The 27058-nt window shown below is 37.7% G+C and overlaps 1 protein-coding gene across 1 annotated transcript in view; it reads left to right on the top strand.

Annotated features, from left to right (window-relative positions):
* Positions 1–2754: 2754 nt before the first annotated feature.
* Positions 2755–27058, top strand: part of LRPPRC (leucine rich pentatricopeptide repeat containing) — an 86789-nt gene continuing 62485 nt past the window's right edge. The window contains exons 1-13 of the mRNA XM_030944504.1: positions 2755–2873; positions 12685–12887; positions 15092–15214; positions 15902–16023; positions 16114–16172; positions 16747–16833; positions 17320–17446; positions 18492–18636; positions 19521–19663; positions 19949–20054; positions 20135–20242; positions 26001–26119; positions 26719–26812. Of these exons, the coding sequence (XP_030800364.1) occupies positions 2755–2873; positions 12685–12887; positions 15092–15214; positions 15902–16023; positions 16114–16172; positions 16747–16833; positions 17320–17446; positions 18492–18636; positions 19521–19663; positions 19949–20054; positions 20135–20242; positions 26001–26119; positions 26719–26812 (1555 nt within the window). The remainder of the gene's footprint in view (positions 2874–12684; positions 12888–15091; positions 15215–15901; positions 16024–16113; positions 16173–16746; positions 16834–17319; positions 17447–18491; positions 18637–19520; positions 19664–19948; positions 20055–20134; positions 20243–26000; positions 26120–26718; positions 26813–27058) is intronic.

Genomic DNA, 27058 nt, shown 5'->3' with positions numbered 1-27058 from the left:
TCTACCAGGAGTGAAGCTCTGCTTGTGGGAGCGGTCATTACATTGGGACCTTATTAAAAAAGGACCTTTCCACCATCTGCTCAGGTGCCTCAGGGGAAAGCCCGGGACCACAAACCCTTTCAACCCCCGAGGAAGCCTCTCCTGGCCGCGTCCAGGAGCTGGGCGGCTGCTGCCCAGCCCTGCTGTTTCTCCACCACTGCTCCGGGGTTATTGCTACACTGTAGCTACACACCCCCTGCATGCCGGGACACCCCAGGGCTCCTGCCGCAGCTGCAGAGTTTCTGCCACAGGGGTGAGCCCGCCCGGCCGTTCCAGCCACAGGCCATCTTTGCCGTCCATCCCATCCATCCCCTGTCACCGCGTGAGGGGGACGCGGCCGGCCTGGCGCTGCAGCGCCCCCTGCAGGCGGGGCAAGCACCGCTCCCGCCCTGCCCGGAGCCTCCAGCGCCCCTGCCGGCCGTGGCCGGAACTGCACCAGAGGGCAGAGCGCTTGAAGAGCCGAAGAGACTTCATTGGGCTGGCTGTTCTTGTTTGTTGCTTATCTGCCTCGTTGTACATACTCAAACTAGTAAAGAACTGTGATTTCTCTTCCCATATCTCTGCCTGAAAGCCCCTTAATTTCAAAGTTATAATAATTCGGAGGGAAGTGGGTCATATTCTCCATTCCAAGGGTGGTTCCTGCCTTTCTTAGCAGATACATGTCTTTCAAACCTAGATACAGTCCTTCGCTCTATCATTTCTGGTCATTATTGTAGACAATTTATTGTTTGACTAAAATGAGCTCTCAGGGAGTCTACCACAGGGCTTCCTCTTTCAAGGTTTTGGAGGGCGCAGCCTCCTTTTACCCTAACTCCTGGCCGCATGTTTCCCTCTTCCTTTCCCCATTGGCTGAGGTACTAGGAAGGTACAGCCATCCCAAACCACCTGCCTCGAATTCCCCCTCTGAACCTACTGTTTTATCCCAAAATTCAGGAATTCAGCCTTGTGCAGACCCTTGTCTGTTTTAGGAGCCAAGCTGTCTGGGCTCTGCAACAAACCTGCTGTCCAAAGTTAGTAGCGACATTAAAGCCCCATTTCAAAGATGTTAATGCCCATAGCTTCACCCAAATTATTTGTAAAGACATTAGCTTTCCTCTCAAGAATGAACTTTGTAATCCATGAAATGCTGTAATACTGATACAGCAGAAGCCACGATAAGCAATAACATTTGAAATATTGTCTTACAAGCTGTAATTCATTCCTCAGTGAGCAATGTTGAACATCGACTTTGATAAATAATAAAAATGAGTGTACATAACATTTAAAAACTGAGCATTTTGCATCTTGATGATGAGACAAGTCTTTCCAAGTAAAGTGTAATTGGAAGTGGCTGGTCATAGCCGATCTGCCTGTAGAGTAATTATTTGCAAGTTACAGCAAAAATAATTACATGGTTTTTGCATGAAAATATGTATTTAATTTCTAGATATCTCAGTTAATGTTTTATGTCACAGCAACCAGGTTAACTTGGATGCTAAAATGAAGCATCAATTCAGGTGGCATCTCAGTAAATACATGCAAGCTCAGGCAGAGATTTACTATTGATATTCAGTTTAATGACATTCTTCCCTCTGCCCACCACTCCCAGGTGTGAAAAACGCCAATCACTTGTTTTTAAAATTTTAAAAATGTAATAGTAATAAAATGGTTATAAAAATAGTAATACAATTAGAGTAATAATAATTTGGACAATTTGAATCAGGACAATATGAGACAATAGAAACAAAGAGTTACGGACGTCTGGGTACCTTTTTCTGGGCAGCACAAGCCCGAAAAAAAAGGACACCCGTTAACAAAGGATTAACCCTTAAAAACAATAACCTGTTGCATCTTCATACACCTCATACATGATGCATAAATTCCATTCAAATACAGGATTCTGTCTGGTCATCGTTAACCTCTTCCTCTGAATCCTAACAGCGCCTTCAAGGTGGGAAGAAGTTAGTTTCTTCTGATGAGAGCAATAAATTCTTTCTCTCTGAAAGATTTAGGTGTCCTGTGGCTGCTATCTTGCTGCAAGTCCTTTCTTAAAAAAAAGTATCCTACATAGCAGTTTCTAGTCTTAACATTTTTTTATAAGCTAAAACTATATTTAACACACTACTTAAAGTATTAATACAGCATTACTTTCTAGCACAACACATATATTATTCATTTTAATATTTGCGAAAAGCCAATCATAAAAGACGCATTTTTCACACAGGCAATGGTAACATTTCGGCGGAAAGGCTGATAGCGACCAGCAGCTTTCCCAGCCCAGCTTCCCATGGCTCCCCTGGCGTACAGGCCGGCCCGCTACGCTTTCGGTAGGGTCTGGAACCATCAGGGGCAGCGAAGAAGCGGCAGCCACCGCCGGGCTGCAGGGAAGCAGTACTTGGGTGGGCAGGCGGGAGAGCCGGGCGGGCAGGGCAGGGGATCGGCACGGAAGAGCTCCCAGGAGCGGCCACCGGGAAACCCGGCGCTTCCCGCCGCTTCCTCCCGCGCGCCCGCCTTCCGCCGGGGCCGCTCCCGGTTGGCTGCCGGGCGGCCCAACCCGGGCCTGCGTGGAACGGCCCATCGGTGGCACGGGGGAAAATTAGCAGCGCGCTGGCGCCTGAGCGTGCTCTTTCTAAGGCCGGGCTCAGCGCCTCCCCCCTGAGCGGAATGGTTCGCCCCCGTCACATGGGGCTGACGGCGGCGCAGCGCCGGCGCGCGGCTCACGTGCTGCGGGCGATCATGGCCGCGCTGCTGAGCTCCGCCGGGCGCCTCCGGGCGCTGCGCCCTCGCCTCTCGCCGCTGCTCCCGCCGCTCCTCCGCCCTCCCGCCGCCCCCGCCCCACCACCCGGCCCCGCCAGGTCAGTTCCCGCCCCGCCACGCCGCCTGGTAGGATTGGCGGGGCCGGCTGAGGCTGCGCTCCGCACTCCCAAGGGCACTGCCGGCCATGCTGCCGGGCCCTCCGGCCGGGTCCTGCGGCGCCGCCCGCCGTGGCTGCCCCGGGGGCTCTGAGGGAGCGCTCGGCCCAGGCCGGCCCTGCGGCCTCACCGCGTGTGCGCGGCCTCGGGGTGAGCGCAGGGCAAAGGCCGCGCGGGAGCCCCGCTGCCCTCAGGCTGGGCGGCCTGGGCTGGCCGCGCTTCCCGCCGCGCTGCGCTCCGAGCAGAGCCCTGACCGCCGGGTGGGGAGGGGGCTTCGAGGAAGAGAGGAAGACTAGAGGACAATAAGCAGTGATGGAGCGGAGTTACTGTTCCTTGAGGCGTTCAAGAAACGACTGGACGTGGCACTTGGTGTTCTGGTTCTAGCTGACAAGGTGGCGATCAGTCACAGGTCAGACCTGATGATCTTGGAGGTCTTTTGCACCTTGAGTCGGTGATTCTGTGACAGACTCTGGGTACCTGCACAGTTGGAATCTAGGCTTCCTCTACGTGCACTCAGACTCTGCTGTGTCTCCTGTGAGGAGGCACGGCGAAATCCCTTTGCCATGGTTTTCTCTCCCTTCTGTCACGCAGGTAGGATGGAAAACAGCCCTGTGCTACCTGTGTGCATCTTGGCTGCAGGTTTGACAACACTTACACGTGGTTGGTGCCCTGCAGGAAGCTTAGAGACACTAACTTTCATTAACACAACTTCAGACACACACAGATTTATGAGCTGATGAAAGGGCTTAATGCTACCCAAGTTGTTCTGTCTCTTGTGTCATATTTCTGGTGTTCTCTCTAAGTCAATGTAACTTCATTCCTGGTAAAAAACCATAACTGTGTTCTATTGTTATCTATTCTAAGTAGATAAATATGTTCAGCAAAGGACTTGGTGAGTTCCAGAGCTCCTTCAGAAAAAGGGATGGGAAAAGACAAGAATGAGAAATGGAGAACTCTTAGAGGAAAGTCTCACTGTCATAAAAAGGACATTGTTGCTAATTACCCTACTTTAGTGCTTATTCGTCTACTTTGGGTCTGTTTTATTGGTAGCCTGGCCAAAATCTTACTTAAAAAAGATAGTTTTCACTGCCGTGTATCAGCTGCCAACAAATGCTGAAGTTGGTGTGAAGGATGGAGTAGACCTGTTCAGGAAGGACCAGGAACATCTGTTTATGGTTGCCAACAGTACCACACATTTACTTATGTACAAATTATAAATAAACCTTTCTTCTTTCTAGTAACTAATTTTTGTTTTACTCAATTGGAAGCTTAATTCTCTAAATTAATTTGTTGCGAGAAATAATATTCACTGAAATTCATGTGTGACTTCGTGAAGGACTAACTTTTTATGACCCTAGAACTCCTTTTCTAGAAAGAACTTTGGAAGTGCTTTATGTGATGAAATTTTGGTTCCTACAGCTGAGGTTTGGTTTATTGGTTGTTTCCCTCCCAGTATGTTTTTCTTACACCAAATTATACTTAATTTCAGATACCAATTTGGTCATATGTGGGATAGTTCAGTGATCATGCTGAAAACTCTTTTGAAACTTTTTGTACATTCCTCTTGTTCAGTAATTTCATTCCTAAGATAAGTTTTCACTTAAAATCTCCCTGTCACACTACTGTGTGTTTAGGCATCCTAGTGTAGGAGTGATGATCCAGAGTCAAAGTGTGAAGCAAAGGTAATACTTAAAACTGAAATTTCTTAACCTTAAGTAACTATTTATTCTTTTTTTTTTTTTTTACTTAAGCCTTAATTTCTGGAACTGGACCTCCTTTGAAGAACTAGACTGGCAAAAGGACAACATTTGGGCTTACTGTACTTGCTGTTCAGGTCTTAAGATTATTTTGAGAATGAAATGCAGTCTATTTGGAATAGTAGGGAAACACAGACTCAGTTTTATGATTGAATAAATAAGCAGGAATAATCTAGCATTTTGCAAGAAAATTGTGAAAATAACTATATTTCCATGTGCTTGGTATAGTCAGTTTAGCATTGAACATAATAAAGTCAGTTCAGAGGCAAGTCTGTGACTACCATTACAGTAATGGTTACAGAAAAGTTGCAAATCTGTGAACTTCTTTAGAGATGTGAAAGAGCAAGCATCACATTCCAGCTGAGGTTTTATCAGAGCATCATGATTGCTCTGATTTTTAATCTAAGCTTCTTCAGAAAATGAGTTAGGATAGTAGATGCATGTCCTAATGGTTGAGAAGCATTTTATAGCAAGTCAGATTTAAGACAAATTTGCTCCTTCACTTGATCACCACCTCTGCTATGAAATGTGAAATAACTTTAGCTACATTGTCACTTCCCTGCCATGCAATTTCATTGCAGATAAACTTCAGCAGACCAATACAACAAACTTCAGATCTGCAGGAGCAGAGTTCTGCAATGTGGTGATTTATGTGGTACAAATGGCTTACTGGAACTTACAAAAGCTTCACTAGGAGGAAAATTGCTTGAATTTGCTGTTAGTATCTGAATGTCAAGAATGGTGTAACAAACCTCTCCACTGACAAGTGTTTAGAGTATTTTTGAGTTAACATCAGGATATTTTTGGGGGACTCTATTCTACATACTGTAGGTTGTGTTATGGTTTGATGTTGCAGCTTTCTGCTCTGGGAAAGTTAGTGCTCAGAAATAGGATCTTGGCTCCATTCTTCTGACAGCCTCCTGTTGCTGGCCACGTTGGCTGGCTTTAAATCAGGGTAGGAGAACAGTTGGGCTCCTAAAGCATAGAGATCATGGAAGTATAGCTGAAGAGGAAAATCAAGGAGAATCAATACAATAACAAAATGAAATCAAGCTAGCAAACCTGCTCCAGTGTGGGCTCTTCTCTCTGCAGGCCCAAAGCTCCTGCCAGGACCCTGCTCCTTCATGAGCTTGTCTCTGTTTTCAAAACTGAACTCAGCATAAATCCAAAAGACAGCCCCATACTTGCTACTTTGAAGAAAATTAACTCTAACCCAGGCAAAACAAGCACAGAAGGTGCTTGTAAGAACTCTTGCCTTTTGATCCATTGTGCTGTGTTTTAAGTATGTTGGTAAGATGGGAGAGTGAATATCTTTTTAAAAAAGGTTTCACATTTGGGAGATGGATTCGAATAAGTCATAAATTAAAGACCCAAATGATTAATGGCTTAGTGAATGGTGCATTTTCATTTTTTTGTTTTAGATTAGCTGCAAACAAGTTCTTTTTGGCTATTCCCTACCATACTCAGCAATCCATTACCAGTGGACAGAAATGTAGAACTGAATGCTTAATTACATTAGCAAAATGATAGAAAGAAGGGTCCTGAAATGCAGAGGAGGCATAGAGTAGATTTGCTTTCCAATAGTTTGTTGTAATAAAGTTGCGCAAGCTGTGCTGTTGTAATTAAGTGTTTTAGTGATGGATGTAAAATGCCTAGATGCTTCCCAAGAAATCACAGAAACTTAGAGGTGTCAAGATTGGAAAAGATCTCTAGGATTATCGAGTCCAACAGTTGACTGACACTGCCAGCTTCACCACTAAGCCATGTCCTCAAGTACCTCACCTACCTGTCTTTTGAGCACTCCAGGGAAGGTGACTGACACTTCCCTGGGCACCCTGTTCCCGTGCTTGACGCGCTTTTCAGTGAAGAGTTTTTTCCTAAGATCCTAAGTGCAGTACAAAAGGTTTTCTCTTTTACTTCTTGTGAATCACTTAAGGAATTTTTTAGATATTCTCCGAGAAACACAAAGTTTGTCAGTCTACACAGAAAGGCATTAATTTTTCTCTCTGATGAGATCCTGCTATATCATTAAAACAACTATATGGTGGCCTGAACATTGTGGCCTTTTTGTACAGCTGATCATGGCTAATGGCACAAATACTGCTTTAACAGTTGTGTGAATCATGCTGGGATCTCAGGTGGAAAATTTAGTGTTATGTTTACTGAATTTAGTGTTAGATGTGGAGTGCTTTTATGTACACTAATGAATTCTAACTCACTTAAGTTTGCCATTATTCTGCTTCAATTATGACTTTATTTTGAGAAGTATTCCATGCAGGTTTTGCCTATTTAGTTTAGAAAGAACAAAATATTCAATACTTTCCATAGAAAAAGCACAGCAGCTACCTTATTGTGGCTCTGATAAAGGGAGGCAAATGTCTAATATTTATGATTAAACATGTGGTTATCTTCATATATTTATACAAATACATAAATAATGTATGAAAAAATATATAGCTGAATATATAAATATAATTTTTTTTAATGTTTGGAATTGGTTAAGTCTTATGGAAAGTAACCATTCTCCTGCTGCAAGGGGAAACATGAACATCACCTACTTTTTGGGTTTTGGGAAAGATGGGGCTTTTTTTACTCAGGCTGGTGTGTAAGATATGTTCCTATAGGAAATTAAAGGTGCTGCCTTAAGTCTGCTCTGGCTGTGTGGAAGACATGAGTATGTGGATACAGCACTACTTAAACCCTTGTAAATAGAAGAATTTTACTGGTTGACTTGATATAAATTTCTCTATGCACACTTCATCTCTGCATCAGTCTTTCTGTGAGTTGATCTTCAGCTGCTTTCCCAGTGTTGTAAGCTAAGCTGGAGGTGTAGTTTCCACTTGTTTTGGGATTACAAATGCACAGGTAACCTTTCTTGTATAGGCGAGGGCCGCAGTTGTAGAGACAAAGCTGAAAATGGTATAAATGCTCCAATATCTGAAGGCTACTTCTAATCCTGTGATTGTGGGAGTTGGAGAGAGATTGCTTCACAGGGCTCAATATATCCTTTTGAGCTTCTCCCAGTTCTGAAGCGAGGTAGAGGTAAATTACACGTTTTGGGAAGAACCAGATTGCTCATTCAAACAGATCTGAAATTTACTGTGCAGCTTTATGTGCTTGCAAATAAAGTGTTTCACATGGAGAAAAGCTTAAAATGCCATTTGGAGGTAAAAGATGAAAGTAAATACTTGGTACTCATTGCAGCTCTTAGGGAAGTATGTGTTTTGTTGTGTAGCATAGCATTTAAGTCTGGAAAAAGTGAATTAAAATAATGGGGAAAATATAATTACATCATAAAACTGTGTAATCAAACATCTAGTACTGAGGCAAGATCAGAAATATCAAGGTCATGCATGATAGATTTTTTTTCCCACTCCTAATCTTACTTTAGAAGCTTCCAAATGAGAAAGCTTGACTGAAGTATCCAATTCAAATATTTCGTTACGATTCATATTACAACCACTAGTATTGGTTGTGTGATTCCTGATGGATTAGGTTCAGTTCAGTTAGATTCAGTTTCTTTGTTTAGAGAGTGGGGTGGGATAGATGAGTCCTTTAGGTTCTTTATACCGTTTTTTTTTTTCCTGAATAAACACACTGTGATGAAGAGATCATTATCTGTATTTTAGCTATGTTCCTGTGTTTAGGAGGTGAGTATTTGAAGTGTTTTTCCTGTGTGATGTTTCATGCTTAGCAATGCCTCATTTTCAGTGCCCTCTGGGCTGCACTGCTTAGCAAGTTGTACCCCATCTTAAATTTCTGCATTTGTTTTGTCCAAAACATTCAACTTCTTGTGTTCTATATTGAAGCTATTATTGAACATTGGATTGTGCCAGTCCTTTCTAGTTAGGTCAGGAGATAGCTTCACTTAGACTCCCCCACAATATTCCCAGTTCTGCAAGGAACCACATTTTAATTTTGTGTATGTATTTAAAATTTTCTTTGCACAACTACTGCACCCATACTAGAAGTACATCGTATCTCCTTGCTTTGCTTATGAGCAGGTTGTCAGGTAAAGTGGTGCCAAAAGCCTGTACATCAATCTGTATTTTTTTGTTAGGCTTCTGTTTTTCCCACAACTTCCATGGATTTTTCAGTAAATCCAAAGGATTGGAGATTGAGTAAGATCTGGCAATTTGCCTTCAATATATCTTAATGTTTTCAGGAATTATTTGAGTCATTCTTCCATATTCTCACCTACGCCCCCATCTCCCTGTTAAAATTAGTAATGATAGTTAAAATTTACAGATGGTTGCAATTAACATTTCTTGAAAGCCAAACAGTGTATGAGCTGTCATTTTTCCCTGTGAAGAGGTAATTTCTAAAATCATCTTTATTAAATTTAGCAACCTTTCTTGCTGCCTTTTTAGGTCACTTCCTGAGAGAAATGGTTAATATGGACTTCTTGATTTTTATCCTTGCTTTTTTTCTGTTTGTCTTAATTGGGTGTTGTTTTTCAACTTCTGAAAATTAATGATTCCTGATGTATGGATAACTGTGTCATTTTGTTAGCTTCTTTTTGTGTTTCGTAGGGAGGTTGTCCACTGTGTTCTCCTGCCACTTGCCTGAAATCAAACCTAATGCTGTGTCCTTTGATTTGTTATGTTTGTATCTTTTTTTGAAAGCTGACTTTCTGGTCTGCTCAATCTTTCATCTTATAAAATAGTGAGCTCTTTTTTGGTGTTTTTGGTTTTTTGTGGGCTTTTTAAAAATTATTTTTCTTCTTTTTTTAATTTTGACTTCTTAGTTGATTTGTAGTGCTACATACCAGAGTCAAAACAATAGATGCTGCAGCATGATCCAGCTTTTGAAGCTGCAGTTATTTTTAACAAATTCTTATTATGGGATTGGCGTTACACAGCACCTTAGTGCTAAAGGTGTAATTCGTTCAAATGCTGAAGGCCTGCTGAAGAAATGGTCAAGTCTGCTCACCTATCAGAAGGTGAAGTTACTGTATAAAAATAACACTTTCATGTAAGTGTGTAGTGTTTTACAGTGTGCAACTGTAGCAGTTGATACTTATGTTATAAATAGCGTGGTGCTAAATGCGAAGCGGGAGAGTTTAGTAGCAAATGAAACTTTAGTCTTCTTGTGCTGTTAACCAGCTTATGTTGAGCATGCACATACAGTTTTAATCTCTTTCACTTCATCAGATGGTGCTGTGCAAGTATTTAAAATATTTGTGACTTCTTACAGGTGGAGACTCTTACAAAGATGGCTTTCTTAAAACAGTGCAGGACTTAAGAACTTAGACACCAATTTGTTTATGTTTAGAAGTGTGCTGTAAGTCATAATTTGAAAAATACTATAAAACATTACCAGGTTTTTACAGGGAAAAGCATTTCAATTCTAATCTGAAGCACAAGAGTTGTGTCCACTTGAGCTTTGATTGTTAATGGAAGTTGAAGTATAAATTTCTGTGTTACAAATACAGCCCTGTGTTGCTACAGCTTCCAGAGCATTTTTCTAACCTTTTTGGAAGTGTTCTGAAAAGCTTTCAAGTAGCTCTTTTAATGGCTATATAAGAGTGAATGATACAATTTTCTTTTTTAATTTATATCCTTAAGAAAATGATAAAGAACTTGCAGTCATTATAATTTCATTCTTCTAGCTCTCCACTGGCTAGCTCAAAGTTGAGTATTGCTATTCATGTGTTATAAGGAGTTATTTAAGTTCTAGGCATCTCACTTGTTTGTTAAATCCTGGAGGAGTTAAAATTTAGTATCTTACTGTTATTCTTACCTTGTGCTACTGGATTTTATGCTAATTAGTCTGATAACTTCTGTTTTCCAAAAGTACCCTGCATCTGGTTATAGGAGGCAATAGAAGGGAAGAGGAAAAGGAAGGAAAGAATCAGGGAAAAATAACACCCTTGGGAATGCCATGGCATTACTAGTAGCAACAAAAAAGTTTGTTGTTAATCTGACAAGGTACTTACCATGAAAAGTAGTGTTGGAGAGCTTTTTTCCCTTTTTTGGTTGTTGTTGTTTTTTGTTTTTTTGTTTTTTTGTAGTTTCTCTGATTTTAGGTACTTTTTCTTTCTCATTTTCTTTTTATTCCTTGTTAATTCGGGTCGATTGTGGAAATTGTGAGCTGTTTCCACTGCAAGCTGATGCAACAGTAATTTTACTTTTTTGTAGAAGTGGATAAATTAATATTGTGCTTGGTTAGTGAGTGAAATAAACTCACAGAGGGATCTGAACAAAATGAGAGCTAGCCCAAAGGGATTAGTGGGAACTTGCATCTATCGGGAAATGGAACTGAGACTTGAGGAGGGAACCTGCCCTTTTTTGTCAGTCTTTCTTCCCTTCTTCAATTCTTTCTTCCTTATTCTTTCCCTAGTGAAATACCATGCAGATAGTTAGCTGGGCTCTGGAATATTTTCAGGAGGAAACTTTAGAATATAGGGCAATGTAAAAATTGTGTCCTTGAAAAAGATAATGCCAAATAATAGTGATGTTCTTAATTACTGAAGGATTTTTTAAAAATCAAATATCATCTATTAAACTGCTGTCATGGCTCCATTAGGAAAGAGATTCTGCTTCAGACTACTTCTAGAATTTATGGTCTGCTGAGCTGCCAAATCAATATTTCAAAGAGCAAGGAAAAAGTTGGTCTTTTGGGCTACTTTCTGCTCACAAGAGGCAACTAGATGGTAAACCACCAGTCTGTATTTTGTACCCCAGTAATGATTTCTCTGCCATTTAGCAGCTTGCTGCCAGTGCTTCTGAAGCACAGAATTCCCATCAGCAAGCTTTTCTCCTTCACTGGACTTGTGTCCTTGGGCCTTAAAGGATGACTGTTGGGTGAGAAAGCAGCCAGCAGATAGACCTGGGAAAAAGCTGCAGGGCAGGAAATGGTTTTGTAGAGAATGTCAGCACTCCTGGCTTTTAGGGCTGCCATTTCACAAAATGTGGAGCCATTACTCTGTAGTATAGACTCCTGGAGCACCTGTAACAGCAGGGAGTACAAACTTGGGGATTTGGGTTTTTTTTAAACTAGTCTAGAAAGCTTACAAAAATTTAGCTGAAGAGTTGTCTGAAGAGCCGGAGATGAGGGAGGGCAATGTCATAAGTTGCTGAATCTTGTTTTTGCCACCCTTTTTTTGTATAGGATTCTAGAGAAGAATAATCTGTTTTATTTTATGGAGTTGCAAGCGCAGTTGAGAACAGACTTCTGAAATGCTTGTGTGTGATGATAATTTCACCTGCACAGGCTGTTCGTAACCTTGGTGTGGCACATATTCAATTTTTTTTTATTCTTATGTATATTAACTTGTTCTTTTAAAAAAATAAAAGGCAAGCTTTTTTTTAATGCTTTGCTGGAAATAAGAACACTTTCTCATTGTGCTTCTTTTTGTCATATTTTATTTTGAGAAAATAAATGTTTGAACAAATCTGCTGTTAATGTCTGGTTTACGTGGCAGAGTGGGTGGATGCTTCATGCTGGTTATTGTCAATTCTGTAAAATGTGGAATGATCCTGTTGGTGTCCAAGCCATTGTTGTCTAACACACTGACCTCTGCATTAGTTCTTGTGCATTTTAATTGACAAGGAAGGTATGATTTGCTACCTTGATTTACTGTGTTCTCGAAGATCTGTCTGTGACTGTTCTTGAGATTTTTCAAAACCTTGTGAGAGTGTTAGTGAGTAGCTGTAATGGGACAATAGACTTTTATAGCACTTGGATGACTTAAAAGTTTTATTTTTGTGGGAATATTATTTGAACCATTTAATACATGAGGTGAAACTAACTGAAAATTTCAGAGAAGTGTGTCACTGTGAGAAAATGTATGACTGACTTCTTAAGTAGAAAGACACTGAAATGAATCACTTTTATTTGTTTATTTTAAAATTGAATGGTTTTGAGACTGTTCATCAGCAAGCAGTGCGTTATTATCTTTTTGACATTATGTGACTAGTCTAAATCCAAAATGACTCACAGAAAGGTAATCTTTATTTTTTTTCTGTTTCTGTTATTTGTTTCTGTTCAAGCAGAAATGCTATGAGCCAAATCAGGTTCCTTACACTTGCACCTCAAGAGGAAGGAAGTGTTAAAGAAGAACCAGTCTCAGAAGTTGGAACCAGACGGACCTGGCAGTTTGACTGGGCGTTAAATAAAGTGGATAACTCTGTCAGAAAAACTGGCCGCATCCCTAAAACTCTTCTACTAAAAATCTTCCAGGAAATAAGCAATGCAGGTAAGTTGCTTCCAATTAAAACAAAATTAAGCTGAATTTCAGGCTGCTGTCTAACCAAGGAAATGAATTGAGTGTTCTGATCTGTATTTTGTCTTTGAGTGTTGTTTGATCTGCTGTATATATTGATGAACAGGCCTTAACTGCTTTGGAGATATTATTTTGCTTTAAATGCTCATGTTAACTTATTCAAGTTTGGGTTTTTTGTGTCTTTAAGAATTTATAAGTCTTATAAAGGTGTACTTTTAAGGTATGTTATATTGCCTTGCTTATTGTCTATTTTTAATCTGGTAATGCACTTTCCTCATGTAACTGTATTTTGCTCTCTGAGCAGGGATCATACGTGTTTCCTTTGCAATGTATATTTTTTAAGTGTCTGTAATGAACCGTGCTGCCCTTAAGATGTTATTTCTCTTAAATGGAATTACAACTGGGAAATGTGGAGGTAATCCACAAGTTTCCACGTTCCCAGGTAGCTCTGTTCATGACAAGAAAGTTTTGGTTTTTTTTAATAAAAGAAAACCAAATAGCTGAGGCATTGTCCATTCTGATAGGTTCAATACTTCTTTGGCTAAAATATGCAGACTACATTAGTATTTTGCAGACCAGCTACCACAATTGCTGAGGTTTGGTACCAGTTAGGATGAGTCAGTGGAGGTATTTAAAGAATATACTTGCTAAGTACTACTGCCAGTATTTATCAACGGCAGTAGTTATTGTTTTGCTTAAGTTTTAAACTTTGCTATGTGTTACTCTATACTGTAATGGCATGTCTAGCTGGCATTGTGCTTTTAAAAGTTTTCCATTTTACTGTTTAAAGGCTGAACCTTCAATTTATGCTCTTTGTGTTGAATGTAGTTTTTCGTTTTTGCTTGGGATGTCTTTTCTGGTTCTGACTGCTTTGTTGTTTTTTCCATGTAAACCCCTAATTTGTGAATGTGGGTTGGCAAGAACTTTGTGTCTTTAAACCTCTGTGCAGGTAGTTCTTCATGAACCTTGACTAGTTCCACAGTTTCTAAGTCATACTAACAAAAAAATCTTAATCTCTTACAGGGTATTCCTTTGGCTTTGGAATTGTATTTAAAAAGAAAAGCGTAGAACCTCACAAATTATTTAGCTAAGGTGCTATTAAAATAAATGACAAATATTACCATATGAAAAATTTAGTCCTTGTTTATTAATTAATAATGAAACTAGTTTCGCAAAAGTGTGGAAAGTTAGTGTTGATTTTTGCCTGTTTGTATTATTTTTCCATTTCTAATTACAACACAAAAAATACCTGAAAAATGTGTTCACAGTAGATTTCATTGTGCATCTCTCCATCCTCACACTGCCAAAAGTTTTTGATTTTCTTTTCCCTTTCAAGGTACTATGAAATTGAAGATGTGTTGGCATTTTCATTGCATGAAGTAATTATGTGCAGGGATTTGAAAGCTGGTCAATTATGAATTGGTGATCATACTGACAGCATGTTGCTTTCTAAAGAAACTCTCATTTTTACTTGAAATTGCTGGGTTTGTATCTAAAGATGGGATAGAGAAAATAATTGTCTTCAGCTGACTGGGTCATCTGTGATAGATTCTGCAGTTCTGCCTTTGCCTCAGGAATAGTAGCGAAGTACAAGAAAGAGAGGAGTTTATAGTTAACATTTTTGACATTCTGTGACTAGTACAGGAATCAGAAGAGGCAGATAACCTTGCAGTTCACTATTCTCTAGGCGTAAATTTTCTCATTTGTTATATATTAAGCATAGGCAGAACTTGAAATAGAAGTTTGCGTGGAAGTGTCTCTGACTACCAGTTGTGGAATTGTATTGAATTGGTATGAAGTATTTTGACATTTTAGAAATTTACGAGAAAATTATGTCCCTGTTACAATGAAATTATCTCAGGATCTTGAGTTGGGAAGTTGAAAGTATTAGATAATCTAAGTTTAGAAATTTTGTCTTGTCTTCTAACAATTTCTGCTCAGCTAAGCTCATTATTGTACTAAATGGCATGTTTTGTCATGAATCTTTATAGGGTAGTGCCCAGTAGTGCCATTGTTTAATCATTTGGGTATCCTGTTCATTTAAATCGTCAGTCTTGGAGAAAATTCTTTTTTATAGAAAATGCTTAAATATTTCAGTAGATCAGTCTCAAATCTTATTTCTGATATTTAATGCGTAATTATTTATGAAGAAATTTGTGGTTTTGTTCCATTTGCAGGGTGTCCAGCGAGTAACCACACCTTGCTTTTGTTACAAAGTTGTGGTGCTGTTTTACCAGAGGTTTTGTCATCTGAAAGAACAGAACTGGCCCATATGATATGGGACAAGATGAAAGAACTTGGTACGTTGTGTCTGTTAGTCCTTCTTGCAAGAACAGCTCTGTGTGTTAGTTGCTCTTTTTGTAACGAGACACAATTTATTTTAATGGTGTTTAAATGTTAGGTTATAACAGGTTGTACTTACTACTGAATGAACAGTGGATTTTATTATTCAGGTGAGAGACCTGTTTCTAATTCTGGGGGTTATAGTGACATCTAGGGGTGTTAATCTAAAATTCTAAAATCTAAAGATTTTTTTAAAGATGCTTAAATTGGACTTCGGCTTGATTTTTATTATTGAGTTTACTTTCTGTTAGATGCTGCCTATATTTTGGTGGGCTGAGTATTCCTAGTGCTACCAGCTATTTTATCAGATGATATTTTTATTGTGAGTCATTTATGTATAGATAATGCATAGGTGAATGCTTTTTTGATAGTAACATTGCTGAATCTGTAGAATAAATACAGCTGTAGAGACTGTAGAATAGCATGTACGTGAGCATTGCTGTTACTGTGCTCTTTATGTTTTAGCCTTTTATAAATACATGTGCTGTTAAATAAATGTCTGATGCTTCAAAGGTGAATAAAATGAAGCTGCCTCCGAAGTTCATATAGAATAAAATTAACATGAAATTAATTACCTGAGAAAGCTATGAAACTGTGTTGAATTTAGAGCATCTACATTGACTGTTGTTGAAATATTTCCTTAGGTGCTGTGTATGATACGAGCCATTACAATGCTTTGCTTAAAGTCTATCTTCAGAATGAGCACAAGTTTTCTCCAACAGAATTCTTGGCCAGGATGGAGGAAGCTAATGTGCAGCCCAATCGAGTAGGTGCCCTTTTAAAGGATCTTCATTCTTAATAGCAGGCTCCATTTATTGAATGGAAATAATTAACTTCCCCATTTTGTTTTCTGTAGGTTACATACCAGAGGTTGATTGCTGCTTATTGCAATGAGGGTGACATTGAAGGAGCAAGGTATTCTTTTGCATTTTTCTTTAAAGGGTTTTCCACAAAACCTGTTTCTCATATTCCCTGCCAGTGATATTAAAACTGATTTCTGTGTAATTCATAGAAATTGACCAAAGCAAAGAAGGGTTTTATATAAGTATATTTTTAACCAAGCAATGAAGAGCAATTTCGTAGAGACTGCCAAAACCTACACAAACGAAATAAAAATACGTGATAGACCAGTGTGTTCAAATCAAGTTGTATTCACATTGCTCAGAAAATAACTTGTTTTTGTCATTTCTAGAGTCATCATGAAAAAATGTGAGGTTATGAAGGCTTACTGCCTTTGTAAGAAAATGGCTACTGGCAAAGGCATTTGAGAATTAAGTGGGCTAAGGAGCAAATAGCAATAATTCTAGTTGTTGTTGTTCTTACACAGGGCTTGCTGGGTATCTCTAAAAATTTTAGCAAGGTTAAGCTGTAACAGTGTAATTGAGGGGCATGAGAAATAAGTAAAAGGAAGATAAAAATAAAAAACCCAGCCAGCCCTACCTTAGTGTCTGCATGTTCCAAAGTGGCAAATACAATTTTTTTTTTCCAGTAAGATTCTTGGATTTATGAAGAGCAAAGATCTCCCCATCACTGAGGCAGTATTCAGTAGTCTTTTGAAAGGACATGCAAGATCAGGGTAATGTTTAATACCTTTTATTCCTTTTGTTTACTGTTAGCTTTACTAAAATATAAAGTGTTACTGTACAGAAAAAATTACATGCTGCAGAATAGTGTGGTGGTTTTGAATAATAATGTGTAGAAGACTGTCTTTACATTTATGAAGCAAAAAAGCTATTTAACAAAGGAAGAAGATTTTTTCTTGTGTCTGAAAATCTTGTATTTTAAGATAAATTACAGTACTTTTGTAGTGTTTGGGAAGAAATTTGCTGCACTTAGTTCTGAACTTTATAATCTGTTAAAGTTGAAAGAGTATTTTAAGTAATACAATTATTAAAAAGATTTGCACTTTCACCTTTCAGGATTTGCTTAGTTAAAATAAGTTTCTCTAAGCCTGTTGCAGTCTTTGTTTCCAATTCTAATTAATTTAGTGAGGAAATGTACAAGTTGCAATAAACATCATTATGATTAAATCTACTGAGGGTCTTGCTTTGAATTCTTTCAGAGATATGAAAAGTGCAGAAAACATCCTTTCAGTGATGAGGATGGCTGGTGTTGAACCAGGTCCAGACACCTATTTATCACTGCTGAATGTGTATGCTGAAAAGGGTGATGCTGAGAGCATCAAAAAGGTATTGGCAATTTGAATTTAAATACAACTTGTTTGATCTTTTGTTCAATATAACTTTGGAATGCTTTCTGTCCCAGCAGGAGAAATAAGAAAAAAATTTATAATTGGTTTCGTCCTACTTGGAAGTAATTATCAAAATTTTTTATTGCAATTAAATAGCTGGTTAACTGAAAGCAATGTCAGAATTTCTGAAAATTATTTGTCTTTTGATAGTGGCGTTTCACTCTGGGAAGATAGATTTGTCAGTGAGCAATTTAATAATTTAAGGGTTTTTTTAAAGACAGTGCATGTGGGATATCTATGTATTTATTTATGAAAATATAAAGTACACCTTGGTTATTCTGTTCCCATTGAGCCATTCTTTGGCCTCTGAAATCACAGGATGTTTCCAGTAAAAATGAATTTTTTGTTTTGAGAATTCATGCAAACAACTTTGGTATTTGTAAGGTGAGGCTTCCTTACAGCTTTTTGTGTAGCTGATTTTTTTCAAGTATTCTCTCACTTTTTTTTTTTAAATCAAAGAAATACTCATGAACAATGAGAAAAAATCAAACCAATTTTCTTAAGTTGTATCAGGAGTTTAATCAGATCTAGAGCACCAAATCAAGGAAGAGGGTATTGGAAACATAATTTTCTTTCATGACTTAAACAAATATTCATCAACCAACATTCTTCCAAACAGTGAAAAAATGTTTGATTAGTCCTTCTTCCCTTTTACAAAGTAATTTCTTTTGATAGTCTTCTGACAATGAGAATACCTCGAGTGTTTTCATATATTATTAGATATTAGAAAGGAACTATAGGTTATATCCCTTTTAGGTGTCCCTTTTTCTTTTCACAGTCTAAAGGTGTTTGAGTCTCTCTTAATATTTTTGAGTCTCTCTTGCATATTTTTTCTCTTTACCATGTTCCATTATCTAAATCTGTGGATTTTAAAAAGGAAAAAAAACCACAGGTTTTTATGCTTGTTTTGTTTTGATTTAAAAAGTATTCTGTTCTGAGTCACTTTGGAGTTGATTCAAGATAAATTTGTTTTGATTTTACAGACTCTAGAGCAGGTTGAGAAGACTGAAGGGTACCTTATGGACAGGATTTTGATGCAGGTGATTTTTAGCCTTGCCAAGGCTGGATATCCACAACACATCGAGGATATTAAAGGACGCATAAGATTTGAAAGGGAATTAATTCCAGGTATGTCCTTGGTTCCCAGAGCAGGGTGGAGAGAGAACACTTTTTTTCCTTTTTTTCTTATTTTTTGTTTTGTTCGGTTGTTTTGATTTTTTGTTTTTGTTTTGGGTTTTTGTTGTTTGTTTGTTTTTGTTTTTGTTGGTTTTTTCCTTCTTTTTCCAAAAGTATCTAATTTTGTAGTTTTCTCTTGAATACTGAGGGAAAGGAATATTTTTGCAATTAGTTTGTGGATTAATTTGTGTGTTTGTGTGGTTTAGATTGTATTTTATCAAATATAAATATGAAGCACCTTTAATAATTTGCATACCAAAATTATTCTGTCATTTTTAAAAAAAATTCTAAAATGCATTAAGCTTTTATAAGAAAGCAGCAAGTGTGGAGTACTTTGTTCAAACACCGCTGTTAAGATTCCTGTTGTGAGCTCTTCAAGACTGCTATAAAAAAGGGATACTGAGTACAGTTTTTTATTACCTACCTTTAAAGTTGCTTTTGGATCCCAGTATGTTTAATGTGATTGATAACTGTTAATTATACTTCATGGGGTTTTTTTGTTGGTTTTTTGTTTGTTTGTTTGTTTGTTTGTTTGTTTGTTTTTTGATGTGTCTAGAAATGAATTTCTTTTTTCCTTATCCTTCTGTCAGGGTGCAGTGGTGATACTTCTGTAATTTTTGGCCTAGTCTTCTTATGAGAAAAGTGAATTCCATTGATAAATATAAATAATTCTGGAAAAGGTAGTCTCAGATCTGGATTGTGAATCTTGTTTAAAATTATGTTAATGGTACTTGTAAAACATTTACTTTTCTAGCTTTCACTAATTTTAGTAGCTTAAGGTGAAAAAGTTGTGTGCACTTTATTAATATTGTTGTTCGCTGTTTTTCAATTGCTAGATGTAATGAACCTGTGTTTGACTCTGATAACTCATGGCTTTGAAGATATCAGCTTCAGCATCTTGAAGTCTTTAAGTCATTTATCACGTGAAGATATGGACCAAGGTAGCTTCTTCTTGCAACATTGTGTAAATAGAAATCTGGTAAGCAGAATAGTAATACTTTTTTTCTTAATCAAATTATAACAGTATATTTATTTAGTTTAATGCAACTGTGAAGATTGAAAATGGTGAGTTGTTGCACAGTTTTTCAAGAGCAAAAAAAGCATTTTATTATTTTGTATCAACTTGTATAGTAAATTGAAATTCATAACGGAATACTGTTTGGCTTATGTAATATCCATTTTGTAAACATTAGAAGAATCTGACATTCTTAGCAGTTTGAGAAATTGATAAATACCTTAAATTAATTTTTGGAATTGTTTGCAGCCTGTGAACAAGCTGAAGCAGTTCTGTAAGGAGTTAAAAGAAGCAAAGATGCACTCGGCGCCATTACCATTTATTTTGCGTTGCGCTTTGGAGGCCAACAGATCAGGTACTCTGCTTTTTAGTTATTTTACCTGTGCTCATTTAGAGCACTTGGTCACTGTTTAATTGTTTGATTAATGTTTTCAGCCTTGGCCATTGATGTGATGAAGATGATGAAGGAGGAAGGCTTGCCACTCAGACCTCACTATTGCTGGCCGCTGCTAGTTGCGTACCAGAAAGAGAATAATCTTAAAGGTGAGCGGTCTGAAAAATGCTCCTGTGGCATTATTGCATAACTAGTGCACAAATCCTACTGCTATGAGATTAATCAGAAATTTAACAAAGCCCTTGCTGTATGCCCTCGTTTCAAACAGTTTTTCCTTCAGAAAGACTTTTTTAAAACCTCCTTTCTTGCTTGATTGTGATACAGTTCTTCAAATTTCAAGTCTCACTTGACATAGAAAGATGTGAGTGTTTAGTTATCTTTTTAACTCTTCACATTCTTTGTGCATTCCAGCACACTTTATGCTGCTCATTACTATTTACAGTTTACTCTTGAAGAAGCTGCAATCCAAGTGAAGAATTTAAAAGTAAGGTTATGTTATTATAGCTCTCTTGGACTGCAAACCCAGTCCTTTATTCAAGCCAGCTTCATACTATTTGCCAGATGAACCAAACGTGAGTTTTGTTGGAATCATAAAAACTGCAGGAGAACTTACATTGCTGAATGTGTGAGCCTGACCTGACAGCATACTGATTGAAGGATAAAAATGCTCAATCTTTGGGATTCTTAAGTAGGTTGAAGCATTTAGCATACTTTCCCCTGTTACACATGGGGATGTCTACAGGATATGAATAAGAATTGAAAAAATATTAAATTTTAGAGTACAGTATCTAATTCTTTGGTTTGCGTTATTGGTAATTCAGAAAGAATGGTATTGTAAAAAGATGCTTTTAACAGAAGTACTTCCCCCTTGGGGAAACAAAAAACTGTCTTTTTCATCTTATCTCACAGTATAATGTGCTTTAGAATGAGATGCAGAGTTGTTAGTGTGACACTGGGTGACAAACAAAATGCACAAACAAAAAAAAAGTGCTTTTAGCAGACTCTTCCATATCGCAATTTTATCTTAAATATACAGTCACATTCCAGTTTGGAAGAAATGCTGAAACAAGTATTCCCTAATTGTTTCTGGCTATAAAAATGTCTCAAGTCTCTTTCAAAAAGCCTTTGTGAAAACAATATTCAGTTTTTATTAACTCCTTAGGCTCTGTTCCTGCTAGACTACTACCCAAGTTTATCTTCTCCCAGGTTTTCAAATCCTTGAAAGTTCTATGGTATTTTAAAAGTCTGGCAATGTTGTTTTAGTTGGGTCCTTTGTGACTTACTTGAAACACAGTGTTCCCAAAAATAAGTAAATGGAAATAAATCAGTACCATACTTCTCTGTGTGGATGCTGCCTACTGAAGAAAGCTGCTTTCTTTTACTCCAAGAAAAATTTCACCTCACTGACACAATTCCGAGAGATGTTGGAAGTATTTTTAGATTTAGACTTGGCTCCCAAAATTAAAGCAGTATTTGAGCGTCAAGAGAAACTTAGGTTTTCATACTTCTTTTGGTCTTTGTCAAGATCAGAGATTGCCTTAATTTGGACTCCCTGCTGTAGAAATCAACTATGCTTTGGCAACTGTAGTTGCTGCTGGAGGTCATGTAAGCAAATTGAGAAGAGAACTGATGAAGGATCCCTCAATTCCAGCATTTTTAGCCATTTTCTGTAGAGCCTTTGTTTTTCTGTCTGCAAAGGCATTGCATACATGTACTTCTGTATGGCTGTAAGATAATGCTGTGAATTTGCAAACTCAGTTTTGTAGCCTGGTACTCGCTATCCAAGTTGATACTGTCAAGTGGTGGAAGCATGGTACATGCCTACACAAGTCAGTGATTTTTCAATTCTGAAAATATATTAGGTAAGAAGATACCTGCTCAGTTGCTTCTGTAGTGAAGAACCGGTGTAACTGTTCTTCATGAATAGTGAAACAAGTTGTCTTCTTCCCATTTGTAAGCTTGCGTTCGATTTTTTCCGAGTTAATAATAAAAAAAATGAATAAATCAGTTTTACTATATAAAAATACAAGCAGCACACTTGAAGAAAGGTAAATAGGAGGATAAATCCTCATCTGCCTTGGAATTGTTTCATAGAAATAATAGAGCAAACAGTCATGCTGCAGTGAGAGTCTAAGGGTGACAGCAGGTAGTGAATTAATAGAATGGTGCTTTCTAGGAGCAAAAAATAACGTGAACAGGAGTATAGACACAGTATCATATCTTATACCAAAAATAAAGTAATTAATTTCTCAACAAAGTAGTAATGCCCAGCCTAATGTGTGTAGTTTTGTGTCTTGCTATAGGCAAGGCTGGTAATGGAAGAGAGTTTGGAGGAAAAGCTATTAAAAATATGATAGGATGTAGACTGGACTATGTAATTAGAATAAACAGAATAAAAGCAACAAGTTAAATAGAACTGCAGTGTACAAATGTCTGGATCGGTACGTATAACGTGACCAAGCAATTAAATAACAAATAGCAATGTTTAATTGCATGTTTCTCTAATGTTTATTACAGCAAAATCTGACACTGGATATCAAAGAAAATTCTGTAATTTCTGTATTATGGAATTGTGTTTGAAAGAAAAGTAGCAGTGAAGTGGTGGCTAGGAGGTATGGAACTTAATAAGGCCATTTTTAAATACGCCTTAACCACTCTGAAATAGCAAACAGTTCTTTTCAGTCATTTTACACAGGCAAATAATTTCAGGTGGGGCATTGCTGTTATGTGCATCTGTTACATGAGTTGAGAAATACTTATTTTCTTAGTATTTATTAGGCTTTTAGGAATACGACATGCTTGTCCAGTTTAAAAGATCAATATGCAGTGGATCTGAAACTGTTACTGGCACTGAGAGTAATTTTGTATCAGAGTATGCACTTAAAATCTGGAGGGCCTAATGTAAGTAAGCAGAAATGTTCAATTTAGGCTTATTCCTGAATATTTTATAGCTTCCCCTTGCCTTTGAATAATCATGCTGTTTTTAAAAACTCTTCTTACAAGTGTGTATTTTGCTTTTGGGTTCTACTGTCATTGAACTATTGTATAAACTATTGTTACATACAAAAACCCATGGTTAGTGAATGGTAATTCAGATTTTACTTTGGAAAATAAGAGTCTGGGTCCAGAATGGTAATTTCACAAAGTTACTGCTTGAAATCCTGTTTTATAGACAGACTCTTCTGGCAGAGAATGTTCTGAGTGGATCTGAAACTACCAGCACAGCAAAAATACATTAAATGCTGTACTTTCCTGAATGTGACCTTACTTTTTGACCTGAAGTTTTGGTTTTTTGTTTCCTCAGAAAACTGCTTAAAGCCAAATTTATCTTCCCTTGCTCATGTAGAGCCATACATAGCAGCCTGAGAAATTCCTTCTGTTCTTGTGGGACTACTTTAGGGAGTAGGCATGACTTAATAGTGAGAACTTTAGGAGATGAATGGTAGACTGAAATGCAAGCCTCACTTTGCAGTTTTTGAAAATCAGCTCTACCACATAAACATTATGACCACCTCATAGTTAATCTCTTATATTTGTTCTTCAATATACTGATTTGGGGTTGGAATCTGTTCATTGTGGTGTTTGAGTGCTGTTTCCAGTATTGACAAAAAGGAGTTGTTTGACTTCATCTTGTTTTCTGTTTCTTTCTTCTTTCTACTCAATTATTTGATTTTGTTTACTCAGCTCCTGTGTACTTGCATATGTCAGCCTGAAACCTCAAAAAGCCTGTTCTTGATTGAGTAGGGAGATGACCAAAAGACTTTACTGGGGGTTTTAGTCATGCCCAGCCTTCTGGATCAGTGGTCTCCAGAGTGGGATGTGCAAGGCAATCCCTGGGGTTGTGGTTGGACTGTTAGCAAATAAATATTTTATCATTTTATCATTTTTGGCTCTCTATTTTCATGTGTGTTTGATAATGCCCACAGTACATGTGAATGTATTCTGTACATGTGAATAATTTCTAAATCAATATACATGTATATTTGGGGGGGTGTTCTCAAAAAGGTTTGTGAGAACAGTGTTCTGCATTGGACATGACTGCACTTTGTGCCTTTCTTTTTTAGTCTGTTTTTTTGGTTGGGAGGGAGAGAAGAAGTCAGTGTGCTTTCCAGTATAAGCAGCAAAGAATTTATAGAAGTCCATGTGCATAATGCTCGAATCTTTTTAACTGAAATGGAAATGTTTCATTGCTTAGTATTGTAGAAGATGTTTATTTGACTATAAAGTAGTTCTGATTTTGGTGAAGTAGAAAATGTATGCAAAACTGTAGGACTCTATGTTGGTTTCATTAATCTTCTGTCCCCCCAAAAATTGTACATCAGCCATCTTAAAAAAAATGCTGCTGCACATATTTTCATTTTATGTTTGTGATTATTTTGGCTATGCAATTACTTTGGTGCTGTATGGTTGTGGTATCTGCATCTTGCTGTTGTGCTAGTGTTCAGTTTCTCACACCTGCCTTTCCCCGCTCAGGAAATGTGCCCTGGTCTGTCTGCCAGGGAGTGGGGATGCTTAACAAGCCTATTTTCTGCACTCCTCTGCATACAGGCTTGAGCTCAAACCTCCTGAGTACACCACACCTTATTCACTGTGGGATGTAGTTCTTGGTCTTCAAACTACTTTTTAGTGTTACAGTTATTTTTGAAAAGGTTTCAGCATGAGAGGACTTAATGTATTTTCTGGGAAGTTGAAAACATGAAATAGAAACTAGCTGTCAACATTTGAAAGGTATGAAGAAAGACTTAGTGTAATTAATTCTTTATTCATATTTTTGCAGATTCTGGTCCAAAATCAGAGTTTTGTTTAAGGCAAACTCGAACAGATGATGCGACTTTAATCTAGTGTGACTTGCCTGCATGTATTTTCAAGTGCTCAAAGGGAATTCACATTTGATTATTTGCACCATAGTGCACTGCATAAAATATTCATGGAAGTGTCACTTTTCCATAGGTGACACTCCAGGGCAAAGACAGGGACTTTGGACATTTTTAAAGTAATAAGTATGAAATGCAAATTGAAAAAAACATATGCTGTTTGGTACTGGTGTCCTGCAGCAACTGACAAATCCTTTTTAGACCAGCAAAAAATTATTATACCTGTATTGGTTTTGACAGGAGTTCAGAATTTGGTAGCTAAGGTTACTGTAAGAAGTATACGCAAATCAGAAGAGTGTAAGCAATTAAAAAGAATGACATGTACTCTGCACTCTACTTGCTGGACTGTTAATATTGGTGTCTGGTGTCTTCAAATGTGACTCTATAGAAGTGATACACAGTCTAGTTGTGTGACATGATGTGAACCCTGTAAAAGTTACAATGTGGCTTCACTGGGCTTGGGAAACTCCTTTTTCTGAATTTCCAGTTTGAAGTTGATGTGTTGTAATCAACCAGTTTGATACAAACATGTTACTACTTTTAAACAAGTCCAGAGGAAAGTCCTGAATACTGACACTAATCAGAGTTGGATACTGGAAACAAAACTAAGAATGTATGATGTATTGAAGAATGTCTTTGTATCTTGAGTTTATGTAGTTTATATCAAATTTCAGATTTGTTTCTCATGCACAATAATATAGGCATTTTTATACATAGCTCTATAAGATGTTGTGCAAACATGAGTAACTCCTATATTTGCTGTGTTAGAAAATAGCTTTTTATAATAGCGATTTCCAAACCGAACTTTCATGGTTTTTATAGTAACAGCACAGAATATGAAGTTTTGTTAATCTATTTTAAGTTTCACAGTTAAGAATTCTATTAACACCTACAAAAGAAATGCAGGATTTTTCATGGCACTTTCAAGGAGGGAAATGGAGTATTTTTTTGTAAAGCAACATTTATTTTTACATGTTGATTCTCAAATTTTCATTTTTCTGAATGCTTAGCCTTATTAACTTTGCCTTGATAGGTATCTTTGAGGTCCTCAAAGTGATGCACAAACTGGGAGTGGAACTTGATGCAGAAACTTATACAGACTATGTTTTTAAAAACTTTGCTGATACTGAAACTGCCCGTGCCCAGCTGAAGGTGAGTTTACATGTAAAATTTGTAAAAATGGCTATTACATGGCTTCTTATGTTACCTGTGAAGGCTTTAGATCCCAGTAGTGCTCCAAACATGAACCTGGTATGATGAAACCTGTTCCAAATATTTAGAATATTTTTCTAACAGTTGTTGCACTGATGGTTTGTTTATCATGTCTTCCTCCTGCTGCTTTACTTTTTCTTCTTCAGAGCTAACCAAAGTATTTTGCTCCAAACCTAGTAGCTTTTTGTTTCCTGAAGTGGAAAAGCAAATGAATCAATAGTGCCCTTTCTTTTTTACTGGGGACTGGAAGTACTACAATTGTTTCTGGTGAATATTTTTTTTTCACTCACTAAAGAATTGAGAATTGGAGACCAAGTATAAGTGTCCCAGTCTTTCTGCCTTTCATAACTTTGTCTCTTGCAGTTGATTTCAATACAAAAAAAATTTGATCAGTAGCAACTCATTTGGCTGCCATATAGACTTCTGTAGAGCACCTTCTATGTTCTAAACAGCTAGCTTGGGAAGGAAATGTTTAAAAATATGAAGTATCAGAAGGTCTTCTCTGTGTGAAGTTCCATGATTGATTGCTTTTTCTCTAGGAAAATGGCTGCCTGTTTGAAAGTGCTGGGCTCTGTGTAGCAGAACTAAGAAGTGAAGCACTTCAGGGGAGACTGGACAAAGTTCTTTCTATATGTGAGTATTTTTCATGTTGCTTGTTGCTGTGTACTTGGTGATAGTTTGGATTGGTTGTAGGCTGAGAGATGTACTTGTACTAATATGTGAGGATTCAACATATGTGGGGAACTTAAGCAAAGTGCTTATCATGTGAGATCTTCTATGATGACTTGTCAGATTGAAACTACCAGCTCTGAACCATAAATCATAGTTTTAATTCTTCTTTGGTATTGAACTTGGCCATAAGATTTGTATACAAGTTAT

The sequence above is a fragment of the Camarhynchus parvulus genome, chromosome 3, assembly GCF_901933205.1.
Source record: "Camarhynchus parvulus chromosome 3, STF_HiC, whole genome shotgun sequence".
In the NCBI taxonomy this organism is placed as follows: domain Eukaryota; kingdom Metazoa; phylum Chordata; class Aves; order Passeriformes; family Thraupidae; genus Camarhynchus; species Camarhynchus parvulus.
This window is presented reverse-complemented; position numbering and strand designations above follow the sequence as displayed.